The 27,393-nt window shown below is 37.3% G+C and overlaps 1 protein-coding gene across 2 annotated transcripts in view; it reads left to right on the top strand.

The window, feature by feature from the left end:
* Window positions 1-27,393, top strand: part of COL24A1 (collagen type XXIV alpha 1 chain) — a 400,711-nt gene that overhangs the window by 298,514 nt on the left and 74,804 nt on the right. For both annotated transcript variants that reach the window (XM_074381116.1, XM_039473942.2), the window contains 5 exons: window positions 480-533; window positions 13,683-13,736; window positions 13,832-13,885; window positions 19,382-19,435; window positions 20,584-20,691. In XM_074381116.1, the coding sequence (XP_074237217.1) occupies window positions 480-533; window positions 13,683-13,736; window positions 13,832-13,885; window positions 19,382-19,435; window positions 20,584-20,691 (324 nt within the window). The remainder of the gene's footprint in view (window positions 1-479; window positions 534-13,682; window positions 13,737-13,831; window positions 13,886-19,381; window positions 19,436-20,583; window positions 20,692-27,393) is intronic.

Below are 27,393 nucleotides of genomic sequence, written 5' to 3'. Positions count from 1 at the left end.
TCAAGTGATCCCCTGCTTCAGCCTCCCAGGTAGCTGGGGCTATAGTCACATACCACTATGTCTAGCTAATTTTCAAATTATTTGTAGAGACAGGGTCTCACATTATTGCCCAGGCTGGTCTCGAACTCCTGGGCTCAAGGGATCCTCCTGCCTCAGCCTCCCAAAGTGCTGGGACTAGAGGTATGAGCCGCCACACTAGGTGAAAATATTCATATTTTTAATTGGGCCACATTTTTCAATAATTTTCATAGTAGAATCATTATAAGATTTCTTTATATAATTCAGTGGTTAGTGTATTTTGATGTTGTTCTTGTTATCATTGAAATTCAATATTTTGAAATTATTTAATGGAACTAAACAAATCATATATTTGGTTTTATTTTTTGACAAAAGAATAAACCACACTAATTGTATCACCTGCATTCACATATACTTTGATCCATCTGTAAAAGTGATTGTTTTGTGTGTGGTCTCTATAGGGTCCAGTTGGGGAACAAGGAGAGAGAGGAGAGCCCGGAGCAGAGGGATATAAGGTAATTTCAGGTTATACCCCTTGCTTCTAAATTTAAATAGTGTTTTCTGTGTTTCTATTCCATTTCAAGTGAAAATAAGCATTATTGAGAGAATTAGTAATGTCTTTTGTTTTTAATCCTAGAAGAAACATCTGTTAACTCTTCCTCCTTCCTAGAATCATCTTTGTCTTTTCCCACTTCTGCTTTTTCTCATCATTCAGATCTCAACTGAAATGTTACCTCCTGAGAGGCCTTCTCTAACTGCCCTATCTAAAAATAGATCTAGAACAATCACTCTGGACCTTAATACTCGATTTCCTTCATGACATTTTGTGCTATATTTTCTTGTCACTTTTTAAATATATTCATTTCTTTATTGTTTATCTTCCTCCACCAAAATGTAGGATCCATGAAATTAAATCTTGTCTCTCATATTTATCATTATATCCCCAATTTCTAAAACACAAAGTTTCTGGTGTATAGTAGGAATTCAATAAAGAGGTGTCAAGTTAGTCATATAATATCCCTCTCAGGAATGGAAAAGGATAAGAATTAACTTAAGCCTTTGTATTGACTTTTTTTTTCTTTCTTTCTTTTTTTTTTATTGCATTTTAGGTTTTGGGGTACATGTGATGAACATGCAAGATTGTTGCATAGGTACACACATGGCAGTGTGCTTTGCTGCCTTCCGTCCCCTCACCTGTATCTGTCATTTCTCCCCATGCTATCTCTTCCCACCTCCCCATCCCCGCCCCTCCCCCATTTCCCCCCAACAGACCCCAGTGTGTAGTGCTCCCCTCCCTGTGTCCATGTGTTCTCATTGTTCAACACCCGCCTATGAGCGAGAATATACGGTGTTTGATTTTCTGCTCTTGTGTCAGTTTGCTGAGAATGATGGTTTCCAGGTTCATCCATGTCCCTATAAAGGACGTGAACTCATCGTTTTTGATGGCTGCATAATATTCCATGGTGTATATGTACCACATTTTCCCTATCCAGTCTATCATCGTTGGGCATTTGGGTTGGTTCCATGTCTTTGCTATTGTAAACAGTGCTGCAATGAACATTCGTGTGCACGTGTCCTTGTAGTAGAATGATTTATAATCCTTTGGATATATACCCAGTAATGGGATTGCTGGGTCAAATGGGATTTCTATTTTTAGGTCCTTGAGGAATCGCCACACTGTCTTCCACAATGGTTGAATTAATTTACATTCCCACCAACAGTGTAAAAGGAAGTAGTGAATGTATTGACTTTTTATTGACTTAAGGCTTAAGTCAATTCTTATCCTTTTCCATTCCTGAGAGAGAGAGTATATGACTAACTTAATCAGCTAAAATTAGACTTTGTGTGTAGAACTTGTTCAGTGTTATTTTTTAGAGTCACATTTGTTTTGAGAATGTTCTGTGTCCCTGCCTTATATCTCTTCTCTCTCTATTTACATAGTCAATTGCTTTACAGAGTTAGAGGTTGTCTCCTGTCTTCCTATAGTTCCTGTCTTATTCCTTTGCTCATAGCATTCTCTACTTGCCTATAATATTATGTAATCTTTACTTACATAAATCCCATCTGTCCTTCAGAATTTCACTCAAATCTTTTTCACTGATCCACTAATAGTAATCTTACCCTCTCCTGTAGTCTTGTAATAATATTATTTAAATCATTCAACACAAATATTGTTATTCTTTTTTTGCTAATTGTTATTTTATTTTATTTATTTACTTATTTTTTTGAGACAGAGTCTTACTCTGTCACCAGGCTGGAGTGCAATGGCGCAATCTTGGCTCACTGCAACCTCTGCCTCCTGGATTCAAGCAATTTTCCTGCCTCAGCCCCTCAAGTAGCTGGAACTATAGGCGCATGCCACCAGGCCCAGCTAAGTTTTGCATTTGTTAGTAGAGACGGGGTTTCACCATGTTGGCCAGGATGGTCTCGATCTCTTAACCTCATGATCTGCCCGACTCAGCCTCCCAGAGTGCTGGGATTACAGGTGTGAGCCACTGTGCCCAGCCGCTAATTGTTTTTTTAATGTGTAGTGTCTTCGCTCTCCACCTTGCATGTCTTCTTTCTTTCTTGTACAATGTCTGGGTCTCAGCCCTGTATATAATAAGCTTTTAGTAATGAATTGATGAATTAATTGTCTGATACATCTCTCTGTCAAGGTAAAATTTCTGTGATCATGTCTGAAATTCAGATTTATATTAGCCAAACTGAGTGGACAAAGTGATAGACAGATGGTAGGTAGGTAGGTAGGTAGGTAGGTAGGTAGGTAGGTAGATAGACAGATAGATAGACAGATATCATTAATTAGCTGATTTTTCTCAAGCCAGAGGAATCTGAAAAATTAACTTTCACTTCCGAAAACTCTCTTTGAAGCAGATGTTGAGAGTATTTCTAAATGTTTGTGAAATTATTGTGATGATCATTTTTTTTTCTGTTTTCAAAGAAATATTTTTAGTAGGTTATATGTGTTCTGTTTCCAATTTACATAACATTTGTATCTACAAGTGCTTCCTAACCCAGGGAACTGAATGAATTTACTTGAAATTTACTTTTCTCTGAGTTGAGAAGTCAACCCAACTACTTCCAGCATAATTTGAGAAGCTCTTAAAGTTCTTCAGCTTTTTCTGTGCATGACTTCTTCACACAGTCTCAGACAAATTAGGTTCTTGCATTACCTCCTTTTGGCCTCTGCCAGCTGCAGAACATTCAGTAGCTAAATCAGTATATTTACCAGCAAATGGGCAGTTAAATATTCACTTGAAAGGAGGTAAGAATTTCCTCACCTGGCTAGCAGAAGGAAAACTGCCAGCATTATTCTGGACAATCAGTCATTCACTGTTCCCTAGGCTCACTGTCTAGTCTACTTCTCCTTTTCCTTCCTTGTATACCCCTGATTAAGTTTTTGATGTAGATGTTTTATAAACTAGCTTAATCCATGTCTTCCTTTCTGTCTTATTTCTTCCTAAGGCCTTAGGCTTGAGGGATCATTTTATTTATTGACGATTCTATGCTAAACAGTTAGCCATCTTGTACCAGACAACCATGCTACCTTATTGCTTAGATACCTCAGAATCATGAAATATCCACCTTTCTCCCAGGCCAAGTTTTCTCCCAGCAAAAGTTTGATTTATACAGAGGAACCATGCTTTATGTAGAATTAGGTTATCTTATTTTAGCTTCAGAGGAGATTTTTAAACGTTTGCTTTTCTTTATGGATATTGTATATGTAATGATTTCACTCTTCTTAACTGATGGTTAGCATTATCACCAAGCTTCTTTATTATGATATAAATACATGTAACATAAAAATTACCATTTTAACTATTTTAAACTTTACAATTCAGTGACATTTAGTACATTCACATTGTTGTGTACAGGGGAGGAAAAACAACTTTTTCTTCCATTCTTCTGAATTCTTGTCTGGGGACCCTATAATAAAAGACAGATTAACAAGAGAAAAGCATACAGATTTATTTTATATGAGTTTTATGTAATGTGGGAGCCTTCATAAAGAAATAAAACTCCGAAGAAACAGTTAAACCTGAGTGTTTTTATGCTAGGTTTGATGAAGAAGTCTTAGAAGAATGTGATAGGCCAAAGGTATGGGCTAAGGTTAGTAACCTGGGGAAAACTTAGCAAGGACTGTTCCTTAGAATTATTCTCTGCGTTCCTTCTTTTTGGAGATAAAGATGCTCCTTTCCTCCAGGTATAGGGAGGGCACCTATCACATGAGGGTCTTATGATCTGCATCAAGGGAAGGTAAGAAAGTCCTTTCTGCACATACCATTCCTCAGATTCTTGCAGCTTCAAATATTCAGTATTCCAGGATGTCATATTTTGGTAGTGTGTCTTGAACCCCATCATGTGCAACCATCACCACTGTCTAGTTCCAAACATCTTCACCACTTCCAAAAGGAAGCCCCTACCCATTAACCAGTCACTCCCTATTCCTCCCAGTTTCTGGAAACCACTTTTTTTTTTTCTCTGCATTTGCGTATTCTGGATATTTCATATAAATAGAATCATACAGCATATATCCTTTTATGCCTGGTTTCTTTCACTTAGCATAATGTATTAAAAGTTCATCCGTATTATAAAATATGTCAATATTTTATTCTCTTGTATTACCGAATAATCACCTGGCTTTTACAAAAACGTGTTTATAGTCACAAACATCTTTACAATGGTGGTGAACTCATGATTATCCTGCAGGAGAAAAGAAATGGAATGAATAATGCATATTTTGCGTCTGTTTGTTAGACATTTTTAAATTCTTCTCACTAACCTTTGTTCTTTTTTCACCTTGAAGAAACTTAGAATGACAAAAATCAAGAGCTGTGCTCATTATTATTATTATTTTTTTATTGCATTTTAGGTTTTGGGGTACATGTGATGGACATGCAAGATTGTTGCATAGGTACACACATGGCAGTGTGCTTTGCTGCCTTCCGTCCCCTCACCTGTATCTGTCATTTCTCCCCATGCTATCTCTTCCCACCTCCCAACACCCCCGCCCCTCCCCCATTTCCCCCCAATGGACCCCAGTGTGTAGTGCTCCCCTCCCTGTGTCCATGTGTTCTCATTGTTCAACACCCGCCTATGAGCGAGAATATACGGTGTTTGATTTTCTGCTCTTGTGTCAGTTTGCTGAGAATGATGGTTTCCAGGTTCATCCATGTCCCTACAAAGGACGTGAACTCATCATTTTTGATGGCTGCATAATATTCCATGGTGTATATGTACCACATTTTCCCTATCCAGTCTATCATCGTTGGGCATTTGGGTTGGTTCCATGTCTTTGCTATTGTAAACAGTGCTGCAATGAACATTCGTGTGCACGTGTCCTTGTAGTAGAATGATTTATAATCCTTTGGATATATACCCAGTAATGGGATTGCTGGGTCAAATGGGATTTCTATTTTTAGGTCCTTGAGGTATCGCCACACTGTCTTCCACAATGGTTGAATTAATTTACATTCCCACCAACAGTGTAAAAGTGTTCCTATTTCTCCACATCCTCTCCAGCATCTGTTGTTTCCCGATTTTTTAATGATCGCCATTCTAACTGGTGTGAGATGGTATCTCAATGTGGTTTTGATTTGCATTTCTCTGATGACCAGTGATGATGAGCATTTTTTCATATGTTTGTTGGCCTCCCGTATGTCTTCTTTTGTAAAGTATCTGTTCATATCCTTTGCCCATTTTTGAATGGGCTTGTTTGTTTTTTTCTTGTAGATCTGCTTTAGTTCTTTGTAAATTCTGGATATCAGCCCCTTGTCAGATGGGTAGACTGCAAAAATTTTTTCCCATTCTGTTGGTTGCCGATTCACTCTACTGACTGTTTCTTTTGCCGTGCAGAAGCTGTGGAGTTTGATTAGGTCCCATTTGTCTATTTTGGCTTTTGTTGCCATTGCTTTTGGCGTTTTGGTCATGAAGTCCTTGCCTACACCTGTGTCCTGAATGGTTTTACCTAGATTTTCTTCTAAGGTGTTTATAGTATTAGGTCTGATGTTTAAGTCTTTAATCCATCTGGAGTTAATTTTGGTGTAAGGTGTCAGGAAGGGGTCCTGTTTCTGCTTTCTGCACATGGCTAGCCAGTTTTCCCAACACCATTTATTAAACAGGGAGTCCTTTCCCCATTGCTTGTTTTTGTCAGGTTTGTGGAAGATCAGATGGTTGTGGGTATGTTGTATTTCCTCTGAGGCCTCTGTTCTGTTCCATTGGTCTATATCTCTGTTTTGGTACCAGTACCATGCTGTTTTGATTACTGTAGCCTTGTAGTATAGTTTGAAGTTCGGTAGTGTGACGCCTCCTGCTTTGTTCTTTTTGCTTAGAATTGACTTGGCTATGCGGGCTCTCTTTTGGTTCCATATGAAGTTTAAGGTGTTTTTTTCCAGTTCTGTGAAGAAGGTCATTGGTAGCTTGATGGGAATAGCGTTGAATCTGTAAATTACTTTGGGCAGTCTGGCCATTTTCACGATGTTGATTCTTCCTAACCATGAACATGGAATGTTTCTCCATCTGTTTGTATCCTCTCTTATTTCGTTGAGCAATGGCTTGTAGTTATCCTTGAAGAGGTCCTTTACGTTCCTTGTTAGTTGTATTCCTAGGTACTTTATTCTCTTTGTAGCAATTGTGAATGGCAGTTCGTTCTTTATTTGGCTCTCTTGAAGTCTATTACTGGTGTATAGGAATGCTTGTGATTTTTGCACGTTGATTTTGTATCTTGAGACTTTGCTGAAGTTGTTTATCAGTTTCAGAAGATTTCGGGCTGAGATGAAGGGGTCTTCCAGATATACAATCATGTCATCTGCAAATAGAGACAATTTGATTTCCTCCTTTCCAATTTGGATACCCTTTATTTCTTTTTCTTGCCTGATTGCTCTGGCTAGAACTTCCAGTACTATATTGAATAGGAGTGGTGAGAGAGGGCATCCTTGTCTAGTGCCAGATTTCAAAGGGAATGCTTCCAGTTTTGCCCATTCAGTATGATATTGGCTGTTGGTTTGTCGTAAATAGCTTTTATTGTTTTGAGATACGTTCCGTCAATACCTAGTTTATTGAGGGTTTTTAGCATAAAGGGTTGTTGAATTTTGTCAAAAGCCTTCTCTGCATCAATCGAGATAATCATGTGGTTTTTGTCTTTGGTTCTGTTTATGTGGTGAATTACGTTTATGGACTTGCATATGTTGAACCAGCCTTGCATCCACAGGATGAATCCAACTTGATCATGGTGGATGAGCTTTTTGATATGCTGTTGCAATCGGTTTGCCAGTATTTTATTGAAGATTTTTGCATCTATGTTCATCATGGATATTGGCCTGAAATTTTCTTTTCTTGTTGAGTCTCTGCCGGGTTTTGGTATCAGGATGATGTTTGTCTCGTAAAATGATTTGGGACGGATTCCCTCTTTTTGGATTGTCTGGAATAGTTTCAGAAGGAATGGTATCAGTTCCTCCTTGTATGTCTGGTAGAATTCAGCTGTGAACCCATCTGGACCTGGGCTATTTTTGGGTGGTAGGCTCTTTATTGCTGCCTCGTCTTCAGACCATGTTATTGGTCTATTCAGGGTTTCGGCTTCTTCCAGGTTTAGGCTTGGGAGGATGCAGGTGTCCAGGAATTTATCCATTTCTTCCAGGTTTACTAGTTTATGTGCATAGAGTTGTTTGTAATAATCTCTGATGATGGTTTGGATTTCTGTGGAATCTGTGGTGATATCCCCTTTATCGTTTTTTATTGCATCAATTTGGTTGTTCTCTCTTTTCTTTTTTATTAATCTGGCTAGTGTTCTGTCTATTTTGTTGATCTTTTCGTAAAACCAGCTCCTGGATTTATTGATTTTTTGAAGAGTTTTTTGTGTCTCTATTTCCTTCAGTTCTGCTCTGATCTTAGTTATTTCCTGTCTTCTGCTAGGTTTTGAGTTTTTTTGATCTTGCTCCTCTAGCTCTTTCAATTTTGATGATAGGGTGTCAATTTTAGATCTCTCCTTTCTTCGCATGTGGGCACTCATTGCTATATATTTTCCTCTAGAGACTGCTTTAAATGTGTCCCAGAGATTCTGGTATGTTGTGTCTTCGTTCTCATTGGTTTCGAAGAACATCTTTATTTCTGCCTTCATTTCATTGTTTATCCAGTCAACGTTCAAGAGCAAGTTGTTCAGTTTCCATGAAGCTGTGTGGTTCTGAGTTAGTTTCTGCATTCTGAGTTCTAACTCGATTGCACTGTGGTCTGAGAGACTGTTTGTTATGATTTCTGTTCTTTTGCATTTGCTGAGGAGTGATTTATTGCCAATTATGTGGTCAATTTTAGAGTAGGTGTGATATGGTGCTGAGAAGAATGTATATTCTGTGGATTTGGGGTGGAGAGTTCTGTAAATGTCTATTAGGTTTGCTTGTTCCAGGTCTGTATTCAGGTCCTGGATATCCTTGTTGATTTTCTGTCTGGTTGATCTGTCTAATATTGACAATGGGGTGTTAAAGTCTCCCACTATTATTGTGTGGGAGTCTAAGTCTCTTTGTAAGTCATTAAGAACTTGCCTTATGTATCTGGGTGCTCCTGTATTGGGTGCGTATATATTTAGGATCGTTAGCTCTTCTTGTTGCAGTGATCCTTTTACCATTATGTAATGTCCTTCTTTGTCTCTTTTGATCTTTGTTGCTTTAAAGTCTATTTTATCAGAGATGAGAATTTCAACTCCTGCCTTTTTTTGCTCTCCATTTGCTTGGTAGATCTTCCTCCATCCCTTTATTTTGAGCCTTTGTGTATCCTTGCATGTAAGATGGGTTTCCTGGATACAGCACACTGATGGGTTTTGGCTTTTTATCCAATTTGCCAGTCTGTGTCTTTTGATTGGGGCATTTAGTCCATTGACATTAAGGGATAGTATTGTTATGTGTGAATTTGATGCTGTCATTTTGATGCTACCTGGCTGTTTTGTTGGTTAGTTGATGCAGATTCTTGATTGTGTTGATGCTCTTTTACCATTTGGTGTGTTTTTGGAGTGGCTGGTACTGGTTGTTCCTTTATATGTGTAGAGCCTCTTTCAGGAGTTCTTGTAGAGCAGGTTTGGTGGTGATGAAATCTCTGAGTGCTTGCTTGTTCACAAAGGATTTTATTTTTCCTTCACTTATGAAGCTTAGTTTGGCTGGATAGGAGATTCTGGGTTGAAAGTTCTTTTCTTTAAGGATGTTGAATATTGGCCCCCAATCTCTTCTGGCTTGTAGGGTTTCTGCTGAGAGATCTGCTGTAAGTCTAATGGGCTTCCCTTTGTGGGTAACCCGACCTTTCTCTCTGGCTGCCCTTAGCATTTTCTCTTTCATTTCAACCCTGGTGAATCTGACGATTATGTGCCTTGGGGTTGCTCTTCTTGAGGAATATCTTTGTGGTGTTCTCTGTATTTCCTGGATTTGAATATTGGTCTGCCTTGCTAGGTTGGGGAAGTTTTCCTGGATAATATCCTGAAGAGTATTTTCCAGCTTGGATTCATTCTCTTCATCACATTCAGGTACACCTATCAGACGTAGATTGGGTCTTTTCACATAGTCCCACATTTCTTGAAGGTTTTGTTCATTCCTTTTTGCGCTTTTTTCTCTGTTCTTGCCTTCTCTTTTTATTTCATTGAGTTGATCTTCGACCTCTGATATCCTTTCTTCTGCTTGGTCAATTCGGCTGTTGAAGCTTGTGCATGCTTCACGAAGTTCTCGTGTTGCGTTTTTCAGCTCCATCAATTCACTTATACTCCTCTCTGTGCTGTCCGTTCTCGTCAGCAGTTCGTCCAATCTTTTTTCAAGGTTCCTATTTTCTTTGCGTTGGGTTAGAACATGTTCTTTTAGCTCATTGTAGTTTCTTACTACCCATCTTCTGAAGTCTGATTCTGTCATTTCATCACCCTCCTTCTCCATCCGGTCTGGTTCCCTTGCTGGTGAGGAGTTGTGATCCCTTTTAGGAGGAGAGGTGTTCTGGTTTCGGGAGTTTTCATCCTTCTTGCGCTGGTTTCTTCCCATTTTTGTGGGTTTATCTACCTGTTGTCTGTCTCTGTCCCAGGGAGTTGGAGCTTTATGAGTTTCCGTTGCACTACTGCCTTTTTTGATTTTTCTTTCAGGTCGGACCCGCCCAGCTAGCAGCACGCCTAGCCTCTGCCTGCCGGCAGGGGCTTTGCTGAGCTGCTGTGGGCTCCGCCCAGCTGCCCTGAGCTCTTCCCTGTAGTCCTTTTTATATGGGGGTAGTTAGAACTGTCTCGGCAATGGTGGCCCCGCCTCTGTTGTGGCGGACTCTCTCTCAGAGCTGTGCTCATTATTATTAATGCATACTTGTTTGTAGTGACACACTTTATGTGTTATGTATGATAACCTTTCTAAAAACTTGTCTCTGGTCATTAAGCTTATATTTGAGTGTCTGCCATGGGCCAGGAGAAGAGCTAGGGGCCGTGAAAATTACACTGGACATCCCAGACACAATCTCTGCCACCATGGACATCACATATATATAAAAAATAAAGAATAAGAACACTTGATCAGTATAAAAATAGACATAGTGAATTTTAGCTTTAAAATTTATAACTTTATTTTATGTTATTTCATAAAAGGAAAAACAATTATAGCTATCATCCTACAAACTAAAACTATGCATCACATAGATCAAGATAAATTTATTTGAGTCTTGAGAGAGCCAGAGGGCCTGGAGGGAATAAATGAATTATCCTGGCAACAGCCACTTTTTAAAGCTATAAATGGAAACATTTTATTTAAAGATATAAATGGAAACATAAATATCCAAGATTAACTCAAGCTAAACTTAAGAGAGAAGTCCCAGAAAAACCCTGAATAAATTATGTTATAGCTCAAAGTTCTTTTTATTTGGGTTTGGCAATGGTCCTAGAATTTTTACACACATGAAATAACTAAATCCCAACTAGGCCTTCACCCCTTAGCATCTGACGTGCAGATCTAAATAGCTATTGGACATCATCACAGGCACCTCAAACTCAGTATATGCCAAACCATAATACCTCATTCTGTCCAAATCTGACCTGATCTTACTCTTGTTATGTCCTTATTTCAGTGAATAGTATCCAGTCATTCAGGTGTCCAGGCCAATAGATGAATCCTTTCTCCCTCTCTTTCTCTCTGTCTCTCTCTCTCTCTCTATCTTTCTCTTATACTCAATCTCTCTATCAATCTTTTTCTTCCCCATACCCCTACTCATCTCTCACATTCAGTCAGTGACTTCTTTTGACTCTTAAATGTTTCTGGAATCTAGCTACTTTGTCCTACTTCAGTACAGGCTCTCATCATTGTTTGCCAAAATTATTTCAGTAGCTTCCCAATTAGACTCCCTGTCCCCAGTCATAGCTCTCTCAGATCTGTTTTCTACCTAACATGTTCTGTCAGATGCATCCCTTTATTTCCCATGCTATTCCCTCTGCCAGAATGTCCTCAGTAACTCATTCTTCAAGATTGAATTTACCACTTCCCTTATAAAATCTTCTGGAAGTTCCTTTGGCTATTCAACTCATCCCACCACTAATATTATCTAACAAATTCCATCACTTTCCATAACCTCTCCTGCATAATTTTGTAATAACATTTACTATGGCATATTTAATTTTTACCATTACGGAAGAATGGTCATAGTCAATTTTCAGAGGGATAGAATGGACCAAAGTAATAGTAATGAGACCCTTAGAATGCAGGTTTATCTTGATGAGATTTACATTTATACTTCACAAAGCCAGGAGAGGCAGTTGGTTATTCTGTGATCATTCTGAAAATATTTCTGTAAAACTGCATATAGGGATGGTGGAAAAGCCGTAATTTGGCATGATAGTTCGGAGTTTTGTAGTTTGCTCATATTCTCACTCTCACTTCAGCTCCAGCTTTTCACCAGCCACTGCTTTCCTGAATCCTGTTTGATAAGTGACCTTCAAGTAGTCATATTTACTTGTACCACACTCTCTTGATTGAGCAGATTCTGTTAATTGCTGGCTCTGCTCATGTTTTGTTAAGGGTCACGTGTGATCATGGCTTTCCCTTTAGTGTGGCCATGTACTATATAGAAGCTTATAGAAGATTTCCAGACTAGCCTTTCTCTCTTGCCACTGTTCACTTTTTTTTTTTTTTTTTTTTTTTTGAGAGGGAGTCTCCCTCTGTCGCCAGGCTGACATTCAGTGGCGCGATCTTAGCTCACTGCAACCTCCACCTCCCAGGTTCAAGCGATTCTCCTGCCTCAGCCTCCTGAGTAGCTAGGACTACAGGTACATGCCAACATGCCCAGCTAATTTTTTATATTTTTAGTAGAGATGGAGTTTCACCATGTTGGCAGCATGGTCTTGATCTTTGGCCTTGTGATCTGCCCGCCTCGGCATCCCAAAGTGCTAGGATTACAGGCATGAGCCACCACGCCCGGCCTGCCACTGTTCACTTCCTTAAACAGGTTTCATTTCCTTTATCAGGAAGTTGAAACTTAAACTATAAACATTTGCCTCAGAATACAAACAGAAGACTTCAGTTGACCTTTCTGTAAAAATAAATATTGTAAGCCCATGTATGCAATCTCATCTTCTAGCCCAGGAGATGGGACTGTTAACTTTCCTAAGGCATTCTTTCTGTAACATACAGAAAATAGGAAGAAAGAAGTCTGATTGAGTAGAACAGCAGGAAAGGGGATAAAAAAGATTACACGCAGAATTCTTCCTGCATAACTCTCATCTGAACACACTTCTGGGTTGTTACTAGTTTCTGTTTACACACTTGAAAAGGAAAATGTGGTAGGTCAGCATTTCGTCTTAGGAGAACTAAGGTGATGACAGATTGCTGAATGTCAGAGTCATGTGGTGTTTCTTGGTATTATATCCCAGTCTTCAGCGCAGTAAATCTACTGTCCAAATAGCTGTGAATTTAGTTTCAGCTAAGTAAAATGGAGACTATAGTACACTTTCAGAGGAGGAAGAACTTGAAAAAGAAATGTATTCTCAAACTTTGTTCCTTTGGTAATTGAGTCTATTAGTTTCCTCAGGCTGCTACAACAAATTACCACAAAATAGGTGGCTGACAACAATAGAAATGTAATTTTCTCAGTTCTAGAAACCAGAAATCCAAAATCAAGGGATCAGCAGGGCCACACTCCCTCTAGAGGCTCTAGGGCCACATTCTGCCTCCTCCAGTTTCTGGTGGCTGTCAGCATTCCTATGACTGCATCTCTCCTATCTCTGCCTCTGTCTTCACCTGGCCTTCTCCTCTGTTGTCCATGTCAGTCTACCTCTGTGTGCTTTTTAATGGATTTAGGGCCCACGTGGATAATCCAGGATAATCTTATCTCGAGATCCTTAACTTAACGACATCTACAAAGACCCTTTCTCCAAACAAGATCACATTTACAGGTTCTGGGGATTAGGACATAGACACACATTTGGGAGGCTACCATTCAACCTGCTACATTAATTCACATTTAAAAAAGAAGAAAGAAAGAAAGAAAACCCTAACTTATTCTTGGTCACCATAATATCCAACAGCTATTATGTTCTTGTCTATTTCCAAGAAGAATCATAATCTATATGATATTAAAATTAAGCTTTGCAACACTTTGCTACCATTTTAAGTAATAGTATCCTATTCTCTTAAATCACATGTCTCTATTTACTCTAATAATGTAATCTTTTCTATTTCTAGGGACATGTGGGTGTGCCAGGACTAAGAGGGGCCACTGGACAACAAGGACCCCCAGTATGTTTTGAAAGCATTATTTCTAAAAATTAACATTAATGTAACTTATTTGGTCTCTGCTTCATATGTGATTTTTATTTTGGTTTCTCCTAAAGGGCGATGCAGGTGACCAGGGTGAACAAGGACTGAAAGGAGAGAAAGGATCTGAAGTAAGTTGAAATTATTTAAGGCGATTTGAGATTTATAGCTAGCAGTTTTAGAAAGCAGGAGCACAAGAAGTTGCTATTTATTATAATTCAAATTCTCATTTATTACTGTGGAATATGGATCACTATAGGTCTCTAAATAAGGTGTTTTTCAATAATTATGCTAATACAGAATTATTGAGTCCTTTGTTTTGACTATTATCCAAATTTTTCTTTACCAGAAGCCTATTCTGGCTTTGTGAAAATTGCCTAAGTTGTCTCACATTAATAATATGTTCTTGAGTTTTCAAGCAGAAATATCAACAAGCCTTAAAACTAATATTATAAGGTAAAGCAACATATCAGTCAAACCTATATGATTGTTGTAGAAAGTATTAAAGAAAAAAGGCATTAAATGGTAATTGTTAAAGCATGGTAAGGAAGACTTTGTTTACGACCATTGCAATAGGTATAGTGCCCACTGCAATGGGATTTTGCAGTGGGGAAGAGAGATTGGACTCAGCTCCAAATATAACACAGGCAAGTAGGAATTCATAACAAAGGAAGAGATTGAGTATGAGCAAATGGAAAATTACTTAAGAGGAAACACCAGGGGCAAGGGGAATTTTGGTTAAACCAACCTAACAAGATTTTTGCTGAAGACAGGCCAAGTTCATCAAACATTAACTGTGGGATAATCAGACATCAGCTGGGGGATGGTAGAGTATGAGGAATCCAATTAGATATCAAATATCAAAAGTGATCAGATATCAAGAGTGAAGGTTCTTGCGAACCTGACTTGGCAGCGTTTGTTGCTAAAACTGGATTTTACAAGGAAGTACATGGAGGGCCTGGAAGGTTCAGAAGCCTGACTAAAGTTCAACCAAGTAAAGAATCATTGTTGTAAGAGTGGAAAAAGTTGTTTAACTATGTGACACAGCCTCATAATTGGTTTAAAAGATGTTTTTTCATAAGGCAAATCAAGTATCTATCAAGCAAACAAAAAATCTGTTGGTTTACTGAATTTAGTCTTCTTTTTCCATGTGGCCAGATAGACACTTCCTCCGTCTTACATAGCAAGCGGCTTTGTCATGTGCACCTTCAGTTCATTGCTGCCTTGTTTTTCAGGCATTCTGACTTCACATGCTATTGATTTCAGATTAAATTCTTAAGAAAATGCACTCGAGTTAATAATAAATTAGATGAGAATGGTTAAAAGTGGCGAATTTGAGATTGTGTTTCTCCTGATTTGTTAAGCAGTCTTCACCCACACTTGTGTTTTCCACTTATGGGAGTAAGTAATAAAATGGGGTTGAATCAATTATGTTAAATAAGCATTCACTTACCTAGAACCCATTTTGAATAGCCTTGGCATCTATTCAGTCACTTTCTGTTAGGTTCTCTAATAAATAATATTAATAAAAATGTCCTATCAAAGATAATCCTAAACAAGAAAAAAAGCAGAGAAAGAAGATAGTTTACTCATTCACTTAGAATTTTTAATATCCAAATTGGAAAAAGTCATGGAAAACATTGGAAACCTGGAACACTGCTACTGCTGTCATGCTTCTTATATTTGCAATAAGTGCCTAAGAATGCAAGTGCTATTTGATCCTAAAATGTCTACTTTTTTAGAATTAATACTTTCATATTTACAGTTTAATGTCTACTTTTTTAGAATTAATACTTTCATATTTACAGGTTTTCTTTTACCATCTTGAGAGATCTCAGGAATAAGACATTTTCTGATGCTTATTAGCATATGTTAAAATTATACTAATGAATATCAAATACTCTTACTAGTCAACTGCCTCTCTAGTCTACATGGTCAACTCTGCATATTGGAGCTGAAAGATGCTAAGAAGCCATAGTTTAATTTCTGTATAATCCAGGCGAGCTAGTTCTTTCCTATTTTGGAGAATACTGGCATACAACCCAAGGACACATTAAAAGGCCTCTTAGAATTTAAAAAAGTATTAATTGCTACAAGAATAACAACTGACTGTGTATTATTCACTAGGGACACCTTCAGTGGCCAGATGGGTCCTGTCCAATTCCTGTCATCTTGTTTTTGCAAAGCTTTAAATTTATTTTTTAGATTTGGAAATGGCCCTTTAAAATCATCTGGATAACCCTCTCAATTTTCAGATGAAGAAATTTAAATCCCAGAGAGATTATGAGTTACCTAAAATCACAGAACCATTTAGCAAGAGAAGCAATACTAGAAACTTTATTTCCTAGCTCCTGTTATTATGCAGAAGACTATTACTTGTAATCTTTTAAAAATTAAGTAAAATATGATTAATTTAACTTAAAATATGATTAATTTAACTTATGTCCATTCAGTTTGCTCATTGGACATAAGACTGTGGGCAGCTGTAAAGAAAAAGTTAGAGCAAGTCAAAACCAATTGCAGAACCACTATATTTTTAAAAAGATTTTTAATGCAAATGTGAGTGAACTGTTTTATAATGACTCTCAAAGACCGAGACTCAAGCCAAAACCTTTTTCTCCCAAAACAAAATTTCAGATTTCAATGAATTAAAATTTCTTGGTTAAAAAAGAGAGAATCATTTTTGCTTAACTTTCTAAATCTATTTTTGCTTTATAAAGCTGCCTTCTCAAAGAGTGTTAGAACTATGAAGTATCTAGATAACTGTCCTTCAGCCTCATTTAAACAAAAAATAACAAGGGTTTGGATTGACATTGCATATTAAAAAATATTTCCCTTATCAAAAGAATTAGATTACTTTCTCTAGTAGTCTGTGAGCCAATATAGTCTCAATGAACAGAAGCCTTTTACAATGGATCCAATTTCAAATGGGCCACTATACATATTTTTTTGTGGTACCCAGGCAAAAAAGAAAGCACAATTTTATATGTACTGTATATCTAATCTATTGACTGCCTTTAACTCCATTCACTCAAATATCCTACATTTGATTAGAGTTTTCTCCATTCACTCTCTTCTCAAATTTGGAGTTACATATAGTAGGGAAAGTGGGTGGAAAATAAGTTCAGTTTTCAGTCATCATCTGTTCACACTAGTGTCCCCTGAAATGCACATCATCCTTTTGGCCCACAGTTGCTATCATCACACTGTCTTGGCATCCACCTTGGCCCTCCTGGCAAAAGTACTTTGACCTATGTTGGCATGTGCAGCTATTTTCTCATCTCAGGTACAAGACTTCCTCAGGCCTCTAAGGGCCATCATCTTCTCTTCTTTGTCACATATAAATGACATTCTCTGCTCCCCACACCATACAGGCTTCTTGGAGGACTCAGAAAGGCATTCTTAAACCCATTGTTTACTCTAATTATGATACTCAGTATACTTTATGTGGACTTCTCAATGAGGATTTTAGTCTTCTTAGGCATCACCCTTGCGCCCAGATCCCCAAACTTATCTGAGAGCACTAGTGTTTCTCTCTACCCTAAGAAAGACTCAAGAGCAGACAGGGCATTGTGGTTCACACCTGTAATTCCAGCACTTTGCAAGGCCGAGGTGGGCAGATCACCTGAGGTCAGGAGTTTGAGACCAGTCTGGCCAACATGGCAAAATTTCATCTCTACACAAAAATTAGCTATGTGTGATGGCGCATGCCTGTGATCCCAGCCACTTGGAACTGAGGCAGGAGAATCATTTGAACCTGGGAGATGGAGGTGGCCGTGAGCCGAGATCATGCTGCTGCGCTCCAGCCTGGGTGTCAGAGTAAGACTCTGTCTCAAAAAAAAGGGAAAAAGAAAGTCTCAAGGACAGGATGAGGGGCAAAGGGTTCTTTTCAGAGATCGCTATCAGTATCTAAGTTTTGCTTGTCTTTTGCTTCTTCTTTTCTTTTTCCCTGACTTGAGGATATTTATTCCCTTATGTGAGAAAAACTGTTACATTATTATTTTAAATCTATTCTTTACAGTGTAAATTTTATTATTTGAGTCCTTTATAACAAACCTCGGTTTTTAACTTAAAGATAGGCTTTTAATATTTAGGAATCAGGCTTTTGTGTTTAAAAAACATGATTTTGAAAGTGAAAATATATTTTTTTTCAAACTGTTACCTCCATTATGAGTTTTGTTGAACTATTTTAAAATTCATAAGCCAAGGAAAAGTCTATCTTGAAAATCAAAAGTACAGAACAGATATATCTCTTTGCATAAAAAGAAATACTGTAAAGGAAAAAATACACACATTGATTAACATAATTGCATATTATCATGATTCACTTGCTATTTAGTAAGTATTATTTAAGATGACTGAAATTACAACTTTTTTCCAATATTTAAAGTGGTCTTTATTTTGCTTTTTTATTGTGTTAGGAAAGACATATTTTACTTATAGGGATCATATGCTCTAGAAATGTGTATACTTTAATTAAACCTAGGTCACCAACTGTCCCACTTTCTAATTTGCTCATCTTTAGAAACATTTTGCATTAGTGACTTCTAAGACAAGTACAATAGTTTTCAAAATTGGAAGTACAACTCACAACACTTATATCTTTCTGTTATCAAATCCTAAAAAAGTTGGATTTTTATCTCTTAGAGAGGATCCTCCTTTTCTCTGTGACAACAGAGAGGATCCTCCTTTTCTCTGTGACAACATATACTATTTCTTCATAAAATGTTTAAGCTCATTGTCAAAAAACATAACATGTCTTAAAGTTGTTTCTTTGTTATTGTTGTTAAACTGAATCTTTAGCACAATTTGTCTTCAAAATTAAATAACTTAACATCCTATTTTAGTGAGATTATCCTGTTTATGAGAACTTATGATGATTTCTGAGAAATGTGTCTGGTAATGAGAATATGATTGTTTTTCTTATTTGTGAACCAAATCACTCTTTTCCACATTTTCTTCTTTAAATACTTTTAGAATATCATCAGAACAATGGCATGATTTGCAAGAGCAAAGTTCCTAACTATCCTGGCAGACCCATTACTGCTGAATCAATTATGACTTAAAACATCTCACACATGGAAAAACAAACAATTCCATGGGAAATAAATATCTTTTCCTTGAATAACAAGTATGTTCTTCTCTGTTCTTCCAGAGAAGCACATTTTAGGCTATCAGTTCATGTTCCTCTTAGCACACTATAAGCGCTTTGCAAGGAGGAACTTTGCCTTTGCCTTCCAAGCACATAACAGAGTCCCTGATACATGATACTCAATAAATATTTACTGAATTAAGTAAGTATGTAGTCATTTTCAAAAGGAGATCAAGGCCCTTCCTGAAATAGGGACATTTATTAAATAATCTATTCACTTCCTTTTAGAAGTACGTTTTAAATTCTTAAATCATATAATTTAGAGCTGCAAGGAAATTCCTAGATGATCTTGTCAAAGTTTCTCATTTTGAGATGAAGAAGCTGACTCCCAGGAAAATTAAATGGCAATCCCCATGATATACAACTAGTTTGTGCTAGTTCTTGCTGCAGCATCCAGGTCTCAGTGTTCTTTTCTATGGCTTCAGTTTAAGTAAGTTTATTATAGTCCATTGACAACTGTCCTTTCCATTTTTAGGGTCATAAGGGGAAAAAAGGAGCTCCTGGTCCTTCTGGGAAACCTGGGATTCCTGTAAGTAACAGGACTCTTTTATCTTTCTTGCTTTTCTAAATGGAACTGGCAACTTTAGCGAGCAGAAGAATTTGGGGCCAATTATGTCATCATGTTGGTTAAATCGGATTGTCTTTTTAAAAAAATTTAAACCCATGCTAGAACATGGAGGGAACAAAATATGGCCATTAACTTAAAACCAAACTTACTGTTTAAATATAAGTCCCTGCAGTTGGAGGATGCTATTTTCCTGAAGCCCTCCCTATTATGAAGCCCTCCCTATGGACTCATGCTTCTGACAGTGAACCACTGAAAAACAGGGAACTTAGAGTCATAACATGAATGGTGACAAAGGTCAGAGATCTTCAAGCATAATTAAAATGACATGAGCTAGATTTTAATTAGAGACTCAGCCTCTCATTCTCTAGTCTTTAAAAAAATGTTAATCTTTTCATCAAAGACAAAAATCAATTTTTACCTCTCCATCAGTTTCCTCTTCTAGCCAGGCAGATATATATAGACTGGATGTTTAGCAAAGACTTCTACTGATTTCTCCTAGCCAAGGATTAGATGACTGCTTTGGGTAACCTCTATTGGTTTGAAAAAAAAAAAAAAGAGAAAATGAATATAAATTATAAGCACACTCAGATCAGAGATCCTTGCATATAAAATTCAGTTGCCCAAGGGTCTAGAAACAAAATGTTCAGACCTTGCTTCAGTCATATAATTATCTGATTCAAAGTGGCAGTGAAAAAGCCGTAATTTATTTATTGGGAAAAGAACACAATACAAGGTTTGGCAAGTGGGAAATGATAGCCTATATCCTAAGCTGACGGGTGCCTATAGCTAACCTTTTCTCCACGGTTATAGAAAGTATTGGTTGACACAATGAGAAATAGCAGGGAATTACGCTAAGGCCCATACAGTTACACAGTAAATTGCTGATTATCTCGGCATTTTTGTTTGGGGAACTTTTAAAGACTTTTAAACTTTTAAAGTTATCTGTTGAATCCAAATAGTAAATTGTTAAAGAATCCAGGAAACAGGAAAATTTGTCCTAAAACAGAATATGAAAATGTTAACTTCCCCAACTCAATAAATAAAAAAGTATTTGTCATCTTAACATCTTTTCAGCATATCTACAATCCAAATAATTTTTAATTATCAAGGGACTTCAAGGCCCACCTGGACCAAAAGGCATACAAGGATACCATGGAGCAGATGGCATTTCAGGACACCCTGGAAAAGTTGGGTCACCAGGAAAACAGGGACTTCCTGTGAGTAGTATGGATATCTCTTTGCGTATTATTTCTAATATATGTGTCTCCTTGCTGACCATAGATATTTTGGCTATTTTAGGTTTGTCATTGGCTCCAATTAATCAATTCATTTCTTTAATAGTTATTTTGCAGTTGTATATAAGATTTCCTGGAAATGTCAATAGGTACATTCTCTTAAGTATTTTATATCTACTAACTCATATTATTAATATTTCATGCCATTTTAAAAATATAAAAGCTGTTAAGAACTATAAAGAAACAAAAATTTAAGGACTACACAACCTGGCTATACTTTGAGTTTATCAAATGTTTTAAGCCACCTTTGGAACACTTAGGCCTAGACAGTAACTCAAGGCAGGTTCTTTGAAAAATCATTTTCCCTTTACTTTCATTGCCTCAGTATTTTATAAGAATTGTGTGAATATTTTCTCTATGTTCTTCTAATTCACTCATTGTGATAGGTCCATCAGCTGTTTCTCTTCTAACTGATGTGTAGTTCTCCATGCTATATATTAACGATATTTTAACTACCAGAAGAACTTTTGGTAGAATAGCAAATCCATGTCTAGAATATGCATCTATCCCTGTGAGGACAATCACAGCTAGCTCTAACTGGTCCCCTTAGGAGCATTGCTGTGTTGGGAGCTCAGTGTTGGCCTCTATTTTTGGCAGGTTTGGCAGTCACCAGGGGTGGTAGCCAAATCAGCATTGGTGAAGAAAAGTCCACATTGTTGGATCTGTGCCAGTGGGCCCATTGAACAACCACCATGATTATTATGGAAAAAAGTAATGTAATAATGTAAATTCCCTCTTATTTTTATGCAGATTTCTATCTTACTTATTTGATCAGAAATTTAAGAATCATATTTTTGTTTTTGCTTAGCTATTTTCCTTCTTTCCTTCCCTAATATCATCCTAATTAAGACATTTTAATTCCAGGTTGTTTTTATTTTAAACATTAGAAATAAACACATACTTTTAAAAATACAGTAAAACTTACCCTTTTAAATTTCTGCTCTTTGGATATAACTATCTATTGATTTGTTGTTCTTTTCTTAGGTAATAAGTCAATCCTATTGTTTATTCAAATCTAGGATGGTGCTATACCTAAACTCAAATACAAACTAATATTCTTTTTCACTACAATGAGTTATCTCATTTGTTTAAAAAAATGAAATGATTACTTATAATTATTTCACTAATAAACATACAGTCAGATTCTCTGAAAATATGACTACTGCTAAGAAGCCCTAACATGGTTTCTATTTGTTTTGGAAGAAACATATCAGAGCCTCACAGCATCCGGTTAAGGCCTAGAAAACTTAGCCAGGCTGAATTTTTAATTAAAATAAATATTGTATAGACTTTTGCTAGTAGTATGAGTCTAGTTAAAAGAGATTCATTTGATATCCCGGTCTTAAAGGGAGCTCATGCACTGGGCTTCCATCTTGATGCTAATCTCCAGACTCACCATGTGATAGTCTTACAATGAGATTGTGATGTCTTTAAAATACAACAGTAAAACCCTTTGAATTAGTCTGAGAGTCTATGTTTTTGTGGATTAAGTTTTACTGGGAAATGTTATCGTGAATCTTTTCCTATTGCTTTGAGTAAGATTTTTGAGAATTCAAACAAGGAAAACCACATGTGAAAATATGTCATATTTGTTGCTGCTATACACAAGTATAATCATGGAGGCGGGGTGGATGGACCCAATAGTTTATAAGACTAAATAGCAAATTGTAAGTACTAGCAGTAGTAAATACATTTATTTAATAATGCATTATTAGTAATTAACTTATTAATTAATAGGATCTGGAAGTCATTTGTTCCCAGGCTAAAACACTACTAATCCAGATATTAATTCCCTATGTGGATAATAGAAACCAGTATCCTACATATGAGTTTAAGAAAAATTTCAGCTGTTATATTTATGAGATACTCATCAGAACATTAGTGGCACATCAAAGTCATTAATTACTTTTTACTTAGGTCATTTAATGGTTCATTGTGACAAATAACTTCTTTGTAGCAATATGTAATACCTAGAGATCCCTCAAGAAGGACTGAAAATGTCATGGAATGAAGACATTGATATGGATTATAAAATTATGGACCATTTTCTCTTGAGATCAGATATTATGGAAATCTGAATGGCCTGGTTACACATTTTGTCTGTTCTTTCTGGACCTGCTAGGTAGCCTAGTCTCAATATATGCCATTTTTATCTAGGAAAATTGTAGTATGGCACTGATTATCTGTTGCTTGTTTCTAGCAAGAAAATAGACATTTTCTAACAACTCTATATTTTTCTTCAATATTGAGGTAATACTTAAAGGATAGCAATTCAATGGCTAAGAGAAAGCCAATACAAAAAAAAAAAAAATACTGAATTAACACATATAAAATGTTGATTTCATTCAATGCCACTCTAAACCTTATTCCTAGACTCTGTCACACTCGTTTTTTTGTTTGTTTTTTGTTTTTTGTTTTTTGTTTTTGAGACGGAGTTTCGCTCTTGTTACCCAGGCTGGAGTGTAATGGCGGGATCTCGGCTCACCGCAACCTCCGCCTCCTGGGCTCAGGCAATTCTCCTGCCTCAGCCTCCTAAGTAGCTGGGATTACAGGCATGCACCACCACGCCCAACTAATGTTTTGTATTTTTAGTAGAGACGGGGTTTCACCATGTTGACCAGGATGGTCTCGATCTCTCGACCTCATGATCCACCCACCTCGGCCTCCCAAAGTGCTGGGATTACAGGCTTGAGCCACCGCGCCTGGCCTCACACTAGTTTTATTTGCTGTATAGGCAAAGGCTCATTCCTGAAATCAAAACACTGGCTCTATCTAGAATACACAAGAATGAGGGGGTCTTAAGGCCAGATAATGAGGCTATTAGCGTTCTAGAACCCAATTAGGACTTTGGGATATCAGACAAGTCTGTTTGGTTTAAACAAAAATCTACTCTAGCTAACCTAAGCAGAAAACAAATTATAAGATAGAAATTGGGTTGCTTAGAGAATCAGCTAAAAAGCTTGAAATCCAGGGTCAGAAAACAGTCTGAAATTAAGGATTTCTCACAACAGAACACCCCAGGCAAGAAGTAGTCTAGTTAGGATGCCACCAATGACATTGGCACCAGTCAACACCATTGGAATCTTGGTGCCAATGCTGCTGTGCTGTGAGTAACTTCTAAACTGTCATGCCTCTTCATGCCACTTTTCAAGATTCAAAGACCTGAATGAGATGGTCTAGTAATTTGACCTATATCACCCACCAGAGTCCTGGATGCCAGAGGAGGCAAAAAAAAAGACTTTTGACTTTGGCTTCTTTTATTTTTAGGGTTTTCTACTCCATCTGTCTTTTACCTTAGGTACAGAATTGTTGGGATAATCATATTAATGATTTTATGGCATACTATCTTCCTTTAGTTTTTGCATGGACCTAGTCTTAGGCTGACTTCCTTTTATCCCTACTCTCATTGCCCTCTCCCTAAGACAGCCCATTATTTTGTATGTTTTAAGGTATATTTTTATCTGTTATGTGTTTTTCCAAAAATATACTACTGGTATTTATGCCTGTCTTTAATTATGGAAATGATATTAAGCCATTCTGCATCTTATTTTTTTCACTTACAACTGGGATTTAAAGATACATTCATATTGCTATAGGTATATCAGCTCTTTCTCTTCTAACTGATGTATAATTCATGCTAATATATCGACTACACAAGAACTTTTGGTAGAATAGCAAATCCATGTCTAGAATATGTGTCTACTTCTATGAGGACAATTCCAGCTATTATAGCTCCAACTAATCTCCTAGGGAGCATTGCTCAGTGCTAACCACTACTTTTAGTGGGTTTGGCAGTCACCAGGGGTGGTAGCCAGATCAACCGTGGTGAAGAAAAGTCCACATTGTTGGATTTGTGCCAGTGGGCCCATTGAGCAACCCTATGATTATTACGGGAAAATGTTGACTGATATCCACTCAAGGTCCATCTTGTTTACCTGATTTTTGAGAGCCTACTCTATGGAGGATGCTCTCTGTTAAGTATTTACATGGAATATAATTATCTCATATTGATTCCATTTTGAGAGGTTCATCTAAGTTTATCTTCCTCAGACCTCCTTATCATTAGTCTCTCAAACCCATCATTTGCAAGTGCCTGGCCAGCTGGTCAACCTGTTATCCACTGCTCTCTGAATGAGTGTAGATCCACAGTTGTAGACATCTCTCCTTCTAACTATATTGCCTCGAGTTCTACTTACTAGAAAGAATTCACTTTACTAACATCTTTCAAGCTCTAATGCAGCCTGCAACTGTACGCTTCTGGCCGATGTTGACAATCAATGCAGATCTATCCATGAATCAGGCCTGAGCTTTTTCCTCCTTCATTAACTGATAAAGGCAATTCTCTAGGAAAGCTGAAGGAACAATGTCAAAACAATGGGAACAGGTGTCGTGGAAATCTGAATTGCCTGCTTACACATTTTGTCTGTGCTTTCTAGACCTGCTAGGGCCAAGTTTCAATACATGCCATTTTGATTTAAGAGTAGAATGCTGGGGTATACATTCAGTTCTGCAGTTCAGTGGATTAGATTATCACCCAGTTCATAATGGGCAAAACAGAGAACATAGCCATTTCACATTCCAGGTTCATTCATTCCGTTTCAACCAGAGCAACCTTAGAGCTGCATTCCAAATGATAAATCACATTTGACAGAGAGGGCATGGCCTATCTCCAAAATCTTACAGATACAAGCAGGGTTTCTCTTATGGGAGATTATCAAAGGACCCAAATAGCATCTCTACCAGTTACGGAGCCTTCTCATATAATTAGAGTTGCTCAGTTATGAGGTCCAAATATTAATAGCATTATAACTTACATCCTGAATCTGCCACAGAGCCTTTTCTTAGTTCAGGGTCCACTCAAAACTAGCAACCTGGCAAAAGACATGAATAGACATTTCTCCAAAGAAGATTTACAAATGATCTGTAATCCCATGGAAAGATGTACACATCACTACCATTAGGGACATACAAATCAAAACCAAAATGAGATATCACTTCACACATGTTAGGATGCTATTATAAGACAAAAACAAACAAAAACAGGAAATAACAAGGTTGGCAAGATGTCAGAGAAAGTAGAACAGTCACATTACTGTTCGGAATGTAAAATGACACAATACTGTAAAAACCATTATGGTAGTTCCTCAGAAAATTAAATATTGAATTACCATGTAATCCAGAAAGTCCACTTCTGGGTATATATGCAAAAGAACTGAAAGCAGGGATGTAAAAGATTTTTTAAAATAAATTTTATTGTATGAATTGAAGATATGCAATAAGAATTTATAGGATACACATAGTAAAAAGACTACTACAGTGAATCAAATTAACATATTCATCATTAAAGGTATTTTTACACCAATGTTCATAGCAACATTATTTATAATAGCCAGTTAGTAGAAACCACCCAAATGTCTATCAATGATTGAATGAATAAACAAATTGTGACATGCAGTGGAAGATTTTTCAGCCTTAAAAAGGAATGGAAATCTGACACACTACAATGTGAATGAGACGTGAAGAACATTATGCTAAATTAAACAAACCAGACACATAAGGATGAATATTGTAATCTCACTTATATGAGAAATCTATGAAACTGGCAAAACTGGGGCTTAGTCAGGAAGTGTTCTCGTCTTCAAGGAATATAGGAAATAATTCAGGAGGGAGCTGACAGTAAAGTGAAGGCAAATAGTATTAGTTCATTCTTGCACTGCTGTAAAGAAATACCTGAGACTGGATAATTTATAAAGAACAGAGGTTTAATTGGCTTACAGTTCTTCAGGCTTTACAGGAAGCATGATGCTGGCATCTGTTCAGCTTTTAGGGAGGCTAGAAGGTGAAGTGGGGGCAGGCACATCACATGGTGAATGTAGGAACAAGCAAGAGAGAGAGAGAAAGAGTGAGAGTGGAGGGGGTGTTGCCATGTAGTTTTAAATAACCACATATTGTGAGAACTCACTATCATAAAGACAGCACCAAGCCATGAGGGATCCAATCCCATGATCCAAACAACTCCCGCTGGGCCCCACCTCCTGCTTTAGGGATTACAATTCAACATGAGATTTGGGCAGGGACAGATATCCAAACTATATTACAAAGCATGTTTCTCAGAGCCACAGAGTATAGGATAATAGCTGTTGCATAGATAGAGCAGGGCTACCCCATAAGCAGGGTATTCCTCATAGATTGCTGGCTAGCTTGCTTTATAGCTATTCCTTAATTACATGCTAAATAAGGGACAGGTTATTCATGAATTTTCTAGAAAAGGGATGGGGCATTCCCGGAACCAAGCAAGGGTTTCCCTCTGCTCTTAAACCATTGAAGGTAACTTCCAAGTATTGACGTGGCATTTTTAAACTATCATGGTGCTGGTAGGAGTGTCTTTCGGCATGCTAATAAGTTATAAATAGTGTATAATGAGCACTGAGGGCAACTAGAGTTCATTTTTTTCACTATTTTGGTTTAAGCTGGTTTGGGTTAGTTTCTTTACTGTACCCTATTTTAACCGGATCCTGTTTTGATCACCAGGGTCATAACCAGTGCTTGGAAAACAAGTCCTGCTGACCTCCTACTTCACTTAGAATAATCAAATTCAGAGAGACAGAAAGTAGAATGGGGCTG

Source organism: Saimiri boliviensis, chromosome 11 (genome assembly GCF_048565385.1).
Source record: "Saimiri boliviensis isolate mSaiBol1 chromosome 11, mSaiBol1.pri, whole genome shotgun sequence".
NCBI lineage: Eukaryota > Metazoa > Chordata > Mammalia > Primates > Cebidae > Saimiri > Saimiri boliviensis.
The sequence above is the reverse complement of the archived record's forward strand: the minus strand, read 5'-3'. Positions and strand labels throughout refer to the sequence as shown.